General features: G+C 37.3%; 1 protein-coding gene across 2 annotated transcripts in view; it reads left to right on the top strand.

Moving 5' to 3' along the window:
• The window catches only part of LOC130710760 (uncharacterized), a 66458-nt gene that overhangs the window by 44273 nt on the left and 10042 nt on the right, over window positions 1–12143 (top strand). For both annotated transcript variants that reach the window (XM_057560110.1, XM_057560111.1), the window contains 14 exons: window positions 4315–4521; window positions 5263–5366; window positions 5726–6021; window positions 6168–6252; window positions 6885–7583; window positions 7675–7993; window positions 8227–8385; window positions 8513–8676; window positions 8824–9004; window positions 9088–9357; window positions 9444–9650; window positions 11005–11059; window positions 11324–11454; window positions 11565–12071. In XM_057560110.1, coding sequence (XP_057416093.1) covers window positions 4315–4521; window positions 5263–5366; window positions 5726–6021; window positions 6168–6252; window positions 6885–7583; window positions 7675–7993; window positions 8227–8385; window positions 8513–8676; window positions 8824–9004; window positions 9088–9357; window positions 9444–9650; window positions 11005–11059; window positions 11324–11454; window positions 11565–12071 — 3384 coding nt within the window. The remainder of the gene's footprint in view (window positions 1–4314; window positions 4522–5262; window positions 5367–5725; window positions 6022–6167; window positions 6253–6884; window positions 7584–7674; window positions 7994–8226; window positions 8386–8512; window positions 8677–8823; window positions 9005–9087; window positions 9358–9443; window positions 9651–11004; window positions 11060–11323; window positions 11455–11564; window positions 12072–12143) is intronic.

Genomic DNA, 12143 nt, shown 5'->3' with positions numbered 1-12143 from the left:
CCAAAGCACTTTCTCCTACTCGTTTTGAAGACCTTAGAAGCAAACTTAATGTGACTGAGAAACTAGTTTCTCACCCACCTTCAGTTTGAGGGGGTGTATTAGGATATATGTAGTCACATGCTGACATGGCATTGCTGACATGTCAATCTGTAACAGAATATTAGAGTAATATAGTTACTGCTATGTTAGTGTTACTGTTTAGTGTTATTAGGTAAATGCTGACTGTGTTTATGCTACACCTTTAGAGCTTGTTTTTGCTGACTTATGGGGCCCTTCCTCCATTGAGTCTTCTTGTGGTTACTCTTACTTTTTAACTTGTGTTGATGCTTACTCTCGTTTCACATGGATTTATCCACTTAGGCACAAATCTGAAACTTCCTCTGTTTTTCTTCAGTTCCTAGCTATGGTAGAGTTAAGATTTAATCTGAAAATTAAGGCTGTCCAAACAGATAATGGCACTGAATTTAAACCTTTACAATCTCATTTTGCTAAGCTTGGCATAGTACATAGATTGACTTGCCCCTACACACACCATCAAAATGGTAGTGTTGAAAGGAAGCATCGCCATATCATAGAAACTGGCCTTTCATTACTTGCCTTTGCTAAAATGCCTTCTCAATATTGGGATCATGCATTCCTGGCTGCAGTTTTTCTTATTAATCGTCTTCCTACTACTGTTTTGGCCAATGAGAGTCCTTATTTCAAGTTGTTCAAGACTCTTCCTGATTACAAGATACTTAGGGTGTTTGGTTGTGCTTGTTACCCTCACTTAAGGCCTTATACACACTCTAAGCTGTCACTCAGGTCCAAGGAATGTGTGTTTGTTGGTTACTCATCATCTCATCAAGGGTACAAATGCATGGATGGTGATGGTAGGATTTTTGTGTCAAGGGATGTTATTTTTGATGAAGTTAAATTCCCCTATCCTACCCTGTTTTCCTCTGCTGGGTCTGATTCATCTGCACATGGAATCACTTCAGAAATTCCTGTTTTAGCTTCTCAAGTTCCTGTTCAGCACCAGGAGCCCTTTCAAGGTCAAGACTCGGTTGCAGCCTCTTCTTCTGGGAATTCTTCTCAGGCTGAAGCTTCTGTTCAGCAACAATCTCCACCTACACCAGCAGCTACTGCCACTGAAGTAGCTTCAACTGGTTCTTCCTCTTCTGCTCCTCTTCCTCAGCCAGTGGGAAATACTCACCCTATGCAGACAAGAGCAAAATCTGGCATAGTCATGCCCAGATTATTTCCAACTTTACTGCTTACTCAAGCTGAACCAGCTACCACCAAGCAAGCACTCAAAGATCCTAAGTGGTTAGCTGCAATGAAGGCTGAATATGATGCATTGCTTGCTAACAATACATGGACATTGGTTCCACTTCCCAGGGATAGGAAGCCAATTGGTTGTAAATGGGTTTTTAGGGTGAAGGAAAATGCAGATGGCACCATCAATAGGTATAAGGCCAGACTTGTGGCCAAAGGTTACCATCAAGTCAAGGGGTTTGATTATTCAGAAACCTTTTCCCCTGTGGTGAAGCCTATAACTATTAGGCTCATTCTTTCCCTGGCCATTACTAAGAGGTGGCATATTCATCAACTTGATGTGAATAATGCCTTTTTAAATGGAGCTCTTCAAGAGGAGGTATACATGCAGCAACCAAGTGGATTTCAGCATGAAGACAAATCTCTTGTTTGCAGACTTAACAAAGCTCTTTATGGCCTTAAACAGGCCCCAAGAGCTTGGTTTGACAGATTGAAGTCAGCCCTTGTGAAGTATGGTTTTAAACCAAGTAGATGTGATCCATCTCTCTTCACTTTCTACACTCCAACTTGCTGCATCTACATACTAGTCTATGTAGATGATATTATCATTACAGGCAATTCCTTGCCTCTGGTTCAGAAAGTAGTGCAGAACCTCAACTCTGAATTTTCCTTGAAGCAATTAGGCCAACTTGACTACTTTCTTGGTGTTCAGGTGCATCATCTTCAGGACAGGTCCTTGCTTTTGACACAAACTAAATATATAACTGACCTTCTTGAAAGGGCAGAAATGGGAGAGGCCAAGGGGATCTCTACTCCCATGGTTAGTGGAGCAAAACTCAGCAAATATGGAGCAGATTACTTTGCTGACCCAACTCTCTATAGATCAATAGTTGGTGCTCTCCAATATGCAACTTTAACAAGACCTGAGATCAGCTTTGCAGTTAACAAGGTCTGTCAGTTTCTAAGTCAGCCTCTAGAAGAGCATTGGAAGGCTGTTAAAAGAATCCTAAGATACCTTAAGGGTACTCTCTTTCATGGCCTGCACCTCAAGCCTTGTAGTTTGCACACTCCAGTCCCTCTTGTGGCCTTTTGTGATGCAGATTGGGGATCAGATCCTGATGACAGGAGATCCACCTCAGGCTCTTGTGTCTTTTTTGGTCCAAACCTTGTCTCTTGGAGCTCCAAGAAGCAAACCCTGGTGGCTAGATCGAGTACTGAAGCCGAATACAGGAGCCTAGCTAATACCTCTGCTGAACTGTTGTGGGTTCAGTCTCTTTTGCAGGAGTTGCAGATTCCTTTTTCTCCTCCTAGGGTGTTTTGTGATAACATGGGTGCAGTGGCTTTGACTCATAACCCAGTTCTTCACACTCGCACTAAACATATGGAGCTTGACATCTTCTTTGTGAGGGAAAAAGTTCTCAACAAGTCTCTTTTTGTGCATCACATTCCTTCTGTTGATCAGCTGGCAGATTTGTTTACCAAGGCTCTATCACCACTTCGTTTTGAAACTCTTCGTGACAAACTCAATGTGATTGAGAAATCACTTTCTCCCCCACCTTGAGTTTGAGGGGGCCTATTAGAGTAATATAGTTACTGCTATGTTAGTGTTACTGTTTAGTGTTATTAGGTAAATGCTGACTGTGTTCTGTTCAGTTAGTTATGCCTAGCTGGCAGGTTTGTTAGAGAGTTAGTTACATGCTTAGCTGTCAAAGCTTAGCTGTCAAGGTTAGTTAGAGTTAGCTTCTTCTGCAAGCTAACAAATCTCATAGTATAAATACTGTAATCTCTCTTGTATTCATTATCTTTTCAATCAATGAAATTCAGTTGAAGATTTTCAACACAGAATTAGTTATTAGGTGTAACAGAATCAGTTACTGTGTAACTGATTCTCTCTCTCTCTCTCTCTCTTAGTAACAGCTTGCTAAGCAAGCTTCTCTGATTCTATAAATAGCTAAATGCTATTCATTGTAACTCAACTTTTCAGAAATACAATTCAGTTTACAATTCAGTTAGAATTTCAACAAATTGTCACAAAAAAAACAGGAGGGGATGAGCTACCTTCAATAGTTGGTTCATGACATGGTATCAGAGCCTCTATGACCAAGTGGTCTAGTGTTTTTGAAATCAACCTTCTAATACTTTAAGAGAGTTAAACCACCCTTTTGTGGGTGCATATTCTATGTAGTCTGAATAGGAGTCTGACCACTTAAGGTTGTACCTTTGAAGGTACTATTCTTTTAAACAGGTGCTTTCAAAGAAGGCTCGTAACAGTTTTAGCAACCTTGGTTTTTAGAAGGATTAAAAATTAATTCACATCCCTTCAATTTGTTAGTCACGATATTAAAAAATGAGGGATAGGAAGATCGCATTTGATATTTATCCTGTTTCACCCAACCACTAAGGCTACATTCAGTCCCCAAAACACATTTAGGATTTTTCCACTATCTTATCTATTTACATTGCATAAATAGGTTGAATTGTTTCCCTATCTACAAGATATCCTATACATTTACATTACTTCTGACATGAATGCTAACCATTCTTTGGTAGTGATAGTAAGAGCACCGAAATGGAACAATACAGGATTCTGCATGTAATGAGAACCTGATGTGGTGAGTTTGCAGCTACCAGGAGTGGAGTGAAAATACACTTGGAATCATTTTCTTGGTGTAATTAGTCAGCAATAAAATTAGATTGATTAAGGTGTTATGAACCAGGAGGAAGGCATTTTGACCTGATTGCCTAAGAAATATCAGATAATTGTACACATATCTGACAAATATGCATATAAATGTAATTGCTTTATTATAATACTGAGTAATTTCATTTTTTTTCTTAACATTTTTTTTTGTCACCATGTTAAGTGAATTTTGTCTCTTTATTTTCACATGTATTTTTCTCCCTTTGATAATATTTCTTCTTGAACATAAGGGAAACAGACTAGGGCATAGAAGCATAATTTTTGGTGTATGAAAATTGCTAAAAAACATTTATTGCCCTATTTTACTCATATTTGCTACATATCAGAAGCTTACATTTTTAACATTTATATATCAGAATGGCTCTCTTCTAAGGAAGTATACGTACCTGAATAATGATAGCAGTTACTCAATCACTATTGAGGATGGTGTTGAAATTGTGGCTCCATGCAATCTGACATCTGGTGATGAAAAAAGCCTTGACAACTTGAATCAAACATCGGGAACTACTATATATTCTCAATATGAATCAAATGGAACTCAAAGTTTTACCCTTGAAACCCAGGTAAATTTTCCTTCATGTTTTCAGGAATATTATTCATAGAGCTTATCACATATGCTGAAGACATTACACGCCTTTCAAATTTTACGATTATCTTAATTGGATCTTGCTGTATTTTTTGGATCTTGCTGAAACTTTATGCGTCATTGATCAGAACTAGTGCATTGAATCTTAGCAGTATGCGTGCACGAAAACCATTTTCCACCAATGTCTGGTCATCAGTAGTATATTATCTGTGTCCATTTCCAAATTTCTGCAAATCGCATTTCACAGACTAAAGTGGATGTGCTTCCCTAGTATTTCTTTTCCAAATTGCGCAGTATCCTTTCTTCTATTTGGCTAAAATCAGTTTTAGAAGTAGCCAGAACAGAATTATCATGTCTATCTCATCAATATTAAATATGTGAAATTCCTTCAATATTCAAAATTAAGAGTTGCATGCTATGAGATGTTTGATTATCATGTCTAGCCCGTCAACCTGCATCAACCACCCAAGCCCACAGTAGAAACTCTAAAAATTGTTTATTGACTTAGTGTAGATATTATGCATTGTGCTATGCTTATTATTTTTCTCTGTTTCAATTAAAGATGATAGGAAAAAAAGTAAAAAAATTTAAGATACTTTCCTAGCTCTGGTTCATGGAAAAACTACCCATCCCTGAAGATTGACATCTTTCATTGTCGTTTTGTTATTCCTTATTTTTGTTGCTCTTCTGTCTAAAGGCTATTGTACTTTGGTGTTAGGTTGTTTCTTCTGAATTCACCTTCTATGATGGTTCTAAGTCATTTCTCGACGATTCATCTTATGGCGAGAAGCTTGTTCGTGCGAAGTTGGACATGAGCTTCATGTGAGATATCTTGGGAAACAGCATAAACTTTCTTTGGAGAATTATGGTTTTAGGCTTCTTGGTAAAAATACATTTCGTGTAGGAACAATTAATCAAAGAGGAACACTTTTTAGACATCGTGAACCACTCTTTTAAATTAATTGTTCCTCAATTGGATTTATTTTTGCCAAGAATTCCAAAATTGTAATTCTCCTAATTTTCTTTCTTTCAAAACCCTCAATGTCATCTCAATACTCAACAATTACAGCTAAACCGTGTTTAATTTCTCCTACTGTTGTCAATACATTCTTGGATAAGAATAGAAGTTGTTACTCAGACACGAATTTGACCTATTACTTTTTTTCTGACTATTTGAGCAGGTATGCCTCCAAGGAGAAGGACACTTGGATTAGAGCCCTGTTGAAGGATTTTACAGTTGAGGCTGGTTCTGGTCTTGTCATTCTTGATCCTGTGGATATATCAGGGGGATATACTTCTGTGAAAGACAAAACAAGTATATCTTTGATATCAACGGATATCTGTATTCATCTCTCACTTAGTGCTGCTTCTCTCATTCTAAATCTGCAAAGCCAAGCATCTGCTGCCTTAAATTTTGGAAATGCAAATCCACTTGTTCAGTGTACCAACTTCGACCGAATTTGGGTATCTGAAAAAGGTCTCTTCCTAATTAAGTGAATAACCTAATCACAATTTTTCTCATTTACTTTTCTGTATTCAGTTTATCAACTTGACTTTTAAATGCTCTGTACTAGAGAGCTAAGTGCATAAATATTGAGCTATTTGATCTCCTCTTCTTCACAGAGTCTGGTTCCAATAACAATATTACCTTTTGGAGGCCTCAAGCTCCTGCAAATTATGTCATATTAGGAGATTGTGTGACATCAAGGTACATTTTCACTTGAATATGAATATTTTACATGTATTTTCAGGGTAATTTGTACACTATATTTATACAAAACTGAGAGAATCAATCCCTTAAATTTAGGGATTACCGGTCTGCTAACTAAGAAAACTAGGATAAAATCAAATTGTAATCATATCTCAACACTCTATGCATCCAGCTTGTTGCAAATTAATGCTATCCTTAGACCCTGTAAATGTTATTGAAGAATATAGGCAAGCTGATCCCTGGAGAAAACATAGGGGATCTTTTCTATGAGGAAATGACTGTTGGCTTCAATTTGCTTTTTCCTCATGATAAATGGATTAAAGGAGCAGTATTGTACTAAGAAACTTTGAATTTTGAAACTTGAATATTATTCTGAAATTGTTTGTCACACATGAGTACTTTGATTACTTATTTATAGACTGCACTAGCTTCATAACAGAAGCTAACAGACTAAGTAAATCCTAGTCAGCATAACTTAGTCTAACAGACTCTCAGACATTATAGCTGGACTCTAACTAGCATTTAGTTAATATGACAAACTACAACAAACTCCTTCTAAAAAATTCTGACTTTAGCTTAACTATTTAGATTCCTTTCTATGCTAATTTTATATTTTATTGTCTTTTCAGGCCAATTCCTCCTTCACAGGCAGTAATGGCTGTAAGCAATACATACGGCCGTGTAAGGAAGCCAGTTGATTTCCATCTTATTGGATCATTCCTGAATATCCAAGGGCATGGCGGAAATGAAGGTCAATCTATTACTGACAATGATTGTTCTCTTTGGATGCCCATTGCGCCCCCAGGGTACACAGCTCTAGGCTGTGTAGCCCATGTTGGGAGCCAACCGCCCCCAAATCATGTTGTTCATTGCTTACGTTCTGATCTTGTAACATCAGCAAAATATTCAGACTGCTTATTTAATATCACATCAAATAATCAATTTACTTCTGGATTTAGCATATGGCGCCTTGACAATGCTGTTGGCTCTTTTTTTGCACATTCTTCAATCGGTTTCCCTCTCAAAAACAAATGCTATGACTTGAATCATCTGCTTGTCTGGAGTTCAAATCGCGGTCCTCTGATAAGTCCAATATCAGATTTTAATTCCGATCGTGAAAATAATAATCAGCAGACAAGCGCAAATGTAAATACATCTGGATGGGAGATTCTCAAGTCCATTTCGAAAGCAACTAACTTCTACATGTCTACACCAAACTTTGAAAGGATTTGGTGGGACAAAGGCAGCGACCTCCGGCGTCCAGTCTCCATTTGGCGACCCATTGCGCGTCGTGGTTATGCTGTCTTGGGTGATTGCATTACTGAAGGGTTAGACCTTGTATCTTCTATGCCTTTTAGCTTAATTCAGTTAGCTGGCTTCATGTTTTGGGTGGATTAATTGTCTTTCCCTTCCTTTCAGCCTTGAACCACCTGCACTGGGAATAATCTTCAAGAATGACAATCCTGATATCTCTTCAAAACCTGTTCAGTTTACCAAAGTTTCCCATATTGTGGGGAAAGGAGTTGAAGAAGTTTTCTTCTGGTTTCCTATAGCTCCTCCTGGTTATGTTTCTCTAGGATGTGTTGTCTCCAGAACAGATGAAGCACCACATGCAGATTTGTTTTGCTGCCCAAGGATGGATCTTGTTAGCCAAGGTAACATTCATGAGGTGCCTCTTTCAAGATCTTCAAGCTCAAGGGCTCCTCAATCCTGGAGTATATGGAAAGTAGAAAATCAGGTTAATCATTAATTCCACTTCGCTTAACTCACTCAAAAACTTTGTATAATGGCATCTCAAAATGTAACGAATGTTTTGTATGTTGAACAACAGAAGTTTCTAATGCTTATAGCTGGGTCAGTCAATATGATCTGCATATTATGGAAAAGTTTATAGTCATTGAGCTGTTCTTGCTTATTTTAAAATCCTAAAAAAATGTAGTTTGGTTTTCATCCTATCATTTATATGTACAGGCATGCACCTTTCTGGCTCGTTCTGACCTTAAAAAGCCATCTAGTCGGTTGGCTTACATAATTGGTGATTCAGTGAAGCCCAAGACTCGGGAAAACATAAATGCTGAGCTGAAGCTGCGATATTTTTCCCTAACTATGTTGGACAGCTTATGTGGAATGGTATGCTTTCTATGTCTATTATGAAAACAAAAGCCATTATTCTCTGAATCATTTACCAATGTATATATTTTTTTTTAAAATGGACTACTCATTTTATAATTAAACGTTAAGTGTACAACCTTTTCAGATGAGACCCTTGTTTGACACTACAATTACCAATATTAAGCTTGCAACTCATGGTGGACTAGATGGGATGAATGCTGTACTTATTTCCTCAATTGTTGCATCAACCTTCAATGCACAATTAGAGGCATGGGAGCCCCTTGTGGAGCCATTTGATGGAATATTTAAGTAATTGATTGGTTATTTACTTTTTCAGTTCAATATTTTTATTAAAATATATACTATTGGTTGAGGATCTCCTTCTGATTTCAATCATGATCCAGTCCAGTTTGAGTGTATGCCATTAATTAGATATTCCCTTTCTTACTTGTTTAGGTTTGAAACTTTTGATACCAATGAACAATCGCCATTAGGACTTGGGAAGAGAATTCGAATTTCAGCAACTAGCATCTTGAATGTCAATATCAGCGCAGCAAATCTTGAATCCTCTGTGGGAAGCATCCTTTCGTGGAGAAGACAGTTGGAGCTTGAACAGAAAGCATCCAAGCTAAATGCGGTCAAATTTTGAATCTGTTATCCTTTTTCCTTTAAATTTAAAGCTTGTAATTTTAATAGCTTTACTAACTGTTTGGTTTGCAGGAGGGTTGTGGTCAACAAATCACAGGAGAAAATACAACTTTTTCTGCACTAGATGAGGATGACTTGCAGACTGTTATAGTAGAAAATAGACTTGGATGCGATGTTTTTGTTAAAAAAGTTGAGCATGATATAGATACTGTTGACAAGCTACACCATGGTGATTGTGCTTCTGTGTGGATTCCACCTCCAAGATTTTCAAATAGGTTAAATGTTGCTCATGAATCTAGGGAAGCTCGTTATTATGTGGCTGTACAGATACTTGAAGCCAAGGTCAAAATGTGTTCCAATGGTCATACAGAGTATCAATTTCCTTCCTACCCGGAATATTGAAATCAATTTATTTTCAATTTTTGTAGGGTCTTCCCATCATTGATGATGGTAACAGCCATAACTTCTTCTGTGCTTTGCGCCTTGTTGTTGACAGTCAGGCATCAGAGCAGCAAAAACTTTTTCCCCAGAGTGCAAGAACAAAGTGTGTGAAACCTGTAATATCAAGAATTAATAGTTTGGATGAAGGCAGAGTAAAGTGGAATGAACTTTTCATATTTGAAGTTCCCAGAAAGGTATTGCATCATCAATTGATTGGTTTAGACTTTCGCTTCATTTTTTATTCTAATATGTTCATGAACTGAAAAGTTCAAGATTGAGCAGTGTTGAGAAGTCCCACATTGACTAGAGATGTGGCCAAGCCTGCCCTTATATATGGGAAGACAATCCTCACCTCTAAGCTAGCTTTTGGGGTAGAGTTAGGCCTCCCAAATTATAATATGGTATCCAAGCCCATCCTAGATCGTTTATTGGAGACGACCCGACCCATATATGAGCCACCCGCAGATGTTCATTCCTGCAAATCTCATGCTCCAAATGTCCAGCCTTGGGCATGAGGTGTGTTGAGAAGTCTCACATTGACTAGAGATATGACCAAGATATCCATTATATATGGGAATGCAACTCTCACTCTTAAGCTAGCTTGTGGGGTAGAGTTAGGCCTCCCAAATTTTATTAAGCAGAAACTGTGCTGTCATAATATGATCTGCCAGAAGATAAATGACAATTAATCTAGAAAATGTTGCTTTACTAAGACAAAACGTTGCCCTCTATATACATAAGTTTTTTGTTAAAATGACCAAGAGAGAAAAATGAGAAATTCTAACTGGTTGTGGATCTTTCGTTCATTATTGACCTGATGATTACAATATGTATTTAAATATGCCTCAAGCTATGCTTGCTTCGAATGCTATACTGAGAACCACTACAGCCATATAATAACAGAAAGCTAACAGATGTAACACCTATAACTAAACTCAGAATATTCACACTTTCGATACTCTCTGTTTTACATTCAGCTTGGATTTCTCTTCATTTTTGTTTGGAAGATTTTATATGTACATCATACATAGTTATATCCCGTATAGCAGAGATAGGAATATTAAGTTGAATTAGCCGTTACACAAGATATGATATGGCAAGTGTTGGTGTGCGGGCATCCTGTTCCCGGGTGCATTGGATCCTGCCCTTAAAGGCAGTTAGATGTTGTTAGCTTAAACAGGTTGGAGTTCTAAGGTTCCTATATATATGAAGTAATAGCTGAATCACAATCAATACACTCATTCATTCATTCATTTCTTAGTTTCTCTCTGTCTATCTCTACTCCTTTAACTTGTTATCAAGAGCTTCAATCACCGGAAAGTATGGCTTTCGGTAATCAAGCTAGTGAACCTCCGGTAACATTCCTTTTTAAGTCTTATATGAGCTCTTATGTAACATACCTTTTATTTGCTCTTTCTGAATTTTTTGTCTAATCAGCAGTATCCCCCCACAGACCACACAGACACAAATATTATCAATTTAAATTTTTTTATAACTTCGGAGTTTGCTGCATTTACTGTTTCATTGAAGATTTATGATTTGTTACAGGCCCCTTCTAAATTGGAAATAGAGGTTACAAATCTTGCTGCAAAAGCTGGAAAAGGTATTTCTTGGATGTCTTATTCAGTGACACATTGTTTATGCTTTGGATGCCCTGTTTGATGAGACTTTGTTTATACAAAGTCAAACACTATCAGTTCAACACTTCAGTTTATCTGATCAATTTCATCACTTAAATTAAACTTCCTGTATGTTATATGTTTCCTTCCAACTATTAGTTGTCATGTATAATTTCCATATTAGAGTTTTTCTGCTAACTCAGCTTGGTTTTGCTTTTTTGCTAAGAACTTATGTATTCACTATGCAGGGGATGTTGTGGGTGCACTTTCATTTTCTGTTGGACATGGTGCAAATATTCTTAAGAAGGTTGCTTCAGTGAGAATGTTTCATCAACCTTATGATAATCAGAGTATTAGATCGTATCCACTAAGTAGAATGGTCAGTTACTATATTTTACGTCATTTCAGAAGGATTTATCTATTGGATAAATTGTTTAAGTTTCTTGATTATTTTTCTTATTGTTGCATCTTTCTCATTAACTTTTGCAGACTCAACAAAGCAATGTTGAAGCCATGCATGATGGATGCCTCATTATTTCAACTTCTTATTTTGAAAGAAACACAATTGCTAACCTTCAAAAAGATATGGAAAGTGATAATGTTGGTGATCGAGATATAGGTTTGTGGGTGGGGCTTGGTCCAGAGTGTGAATGGGAGAGTATTCGATCTTTGCTCCCACTTTCTGTTGTTCCAATATCATTACAGAATGAATATATTGGTATGGAAGTTGTGATGAAAAATGGAAAGAAGCATGTAATTTTCAGGGGTCTTGTTACAGTTGTGAACGACTCAGATGTTATGTTGAATATTTTGACATGTCACACATCTCATGGCCATGATCCCTCACTTGGAGCAAATGGTTCTAATACTGCAGTTGAAGAAGTCTTTCAAAATCAGTATTATCATCCGTCATCTGGTTGGGGTAGCAATGGGTCAGCTATGCACCATGATAATCCTGGACACTGGAGCACAAGGGACTTTTCACATTCATCTAAGGTTGGTATATTCATAAACATTTTATTATTGCTTGTTAACTTCCTTACTGAAGATACATCATTGTGATTTTTT

This window comes from Lotus japonicus, chromosome 4, assembly GCF_012489685.1.
Source record: "Lotus japonicus ecotype B-129 chromosome 4, LjGifu_v1.2".
NCBI classification, from domain to species: domain Eukaryota; kingdom Viridiplantae; phylum Streptophyta; class Magnoliopsida; order Fabales; family Fabaceae; genus Lotus; species Lotus japonicus.
This window is presented reverse-complemented; position numbering and strand designations above follow the sequence as displayed.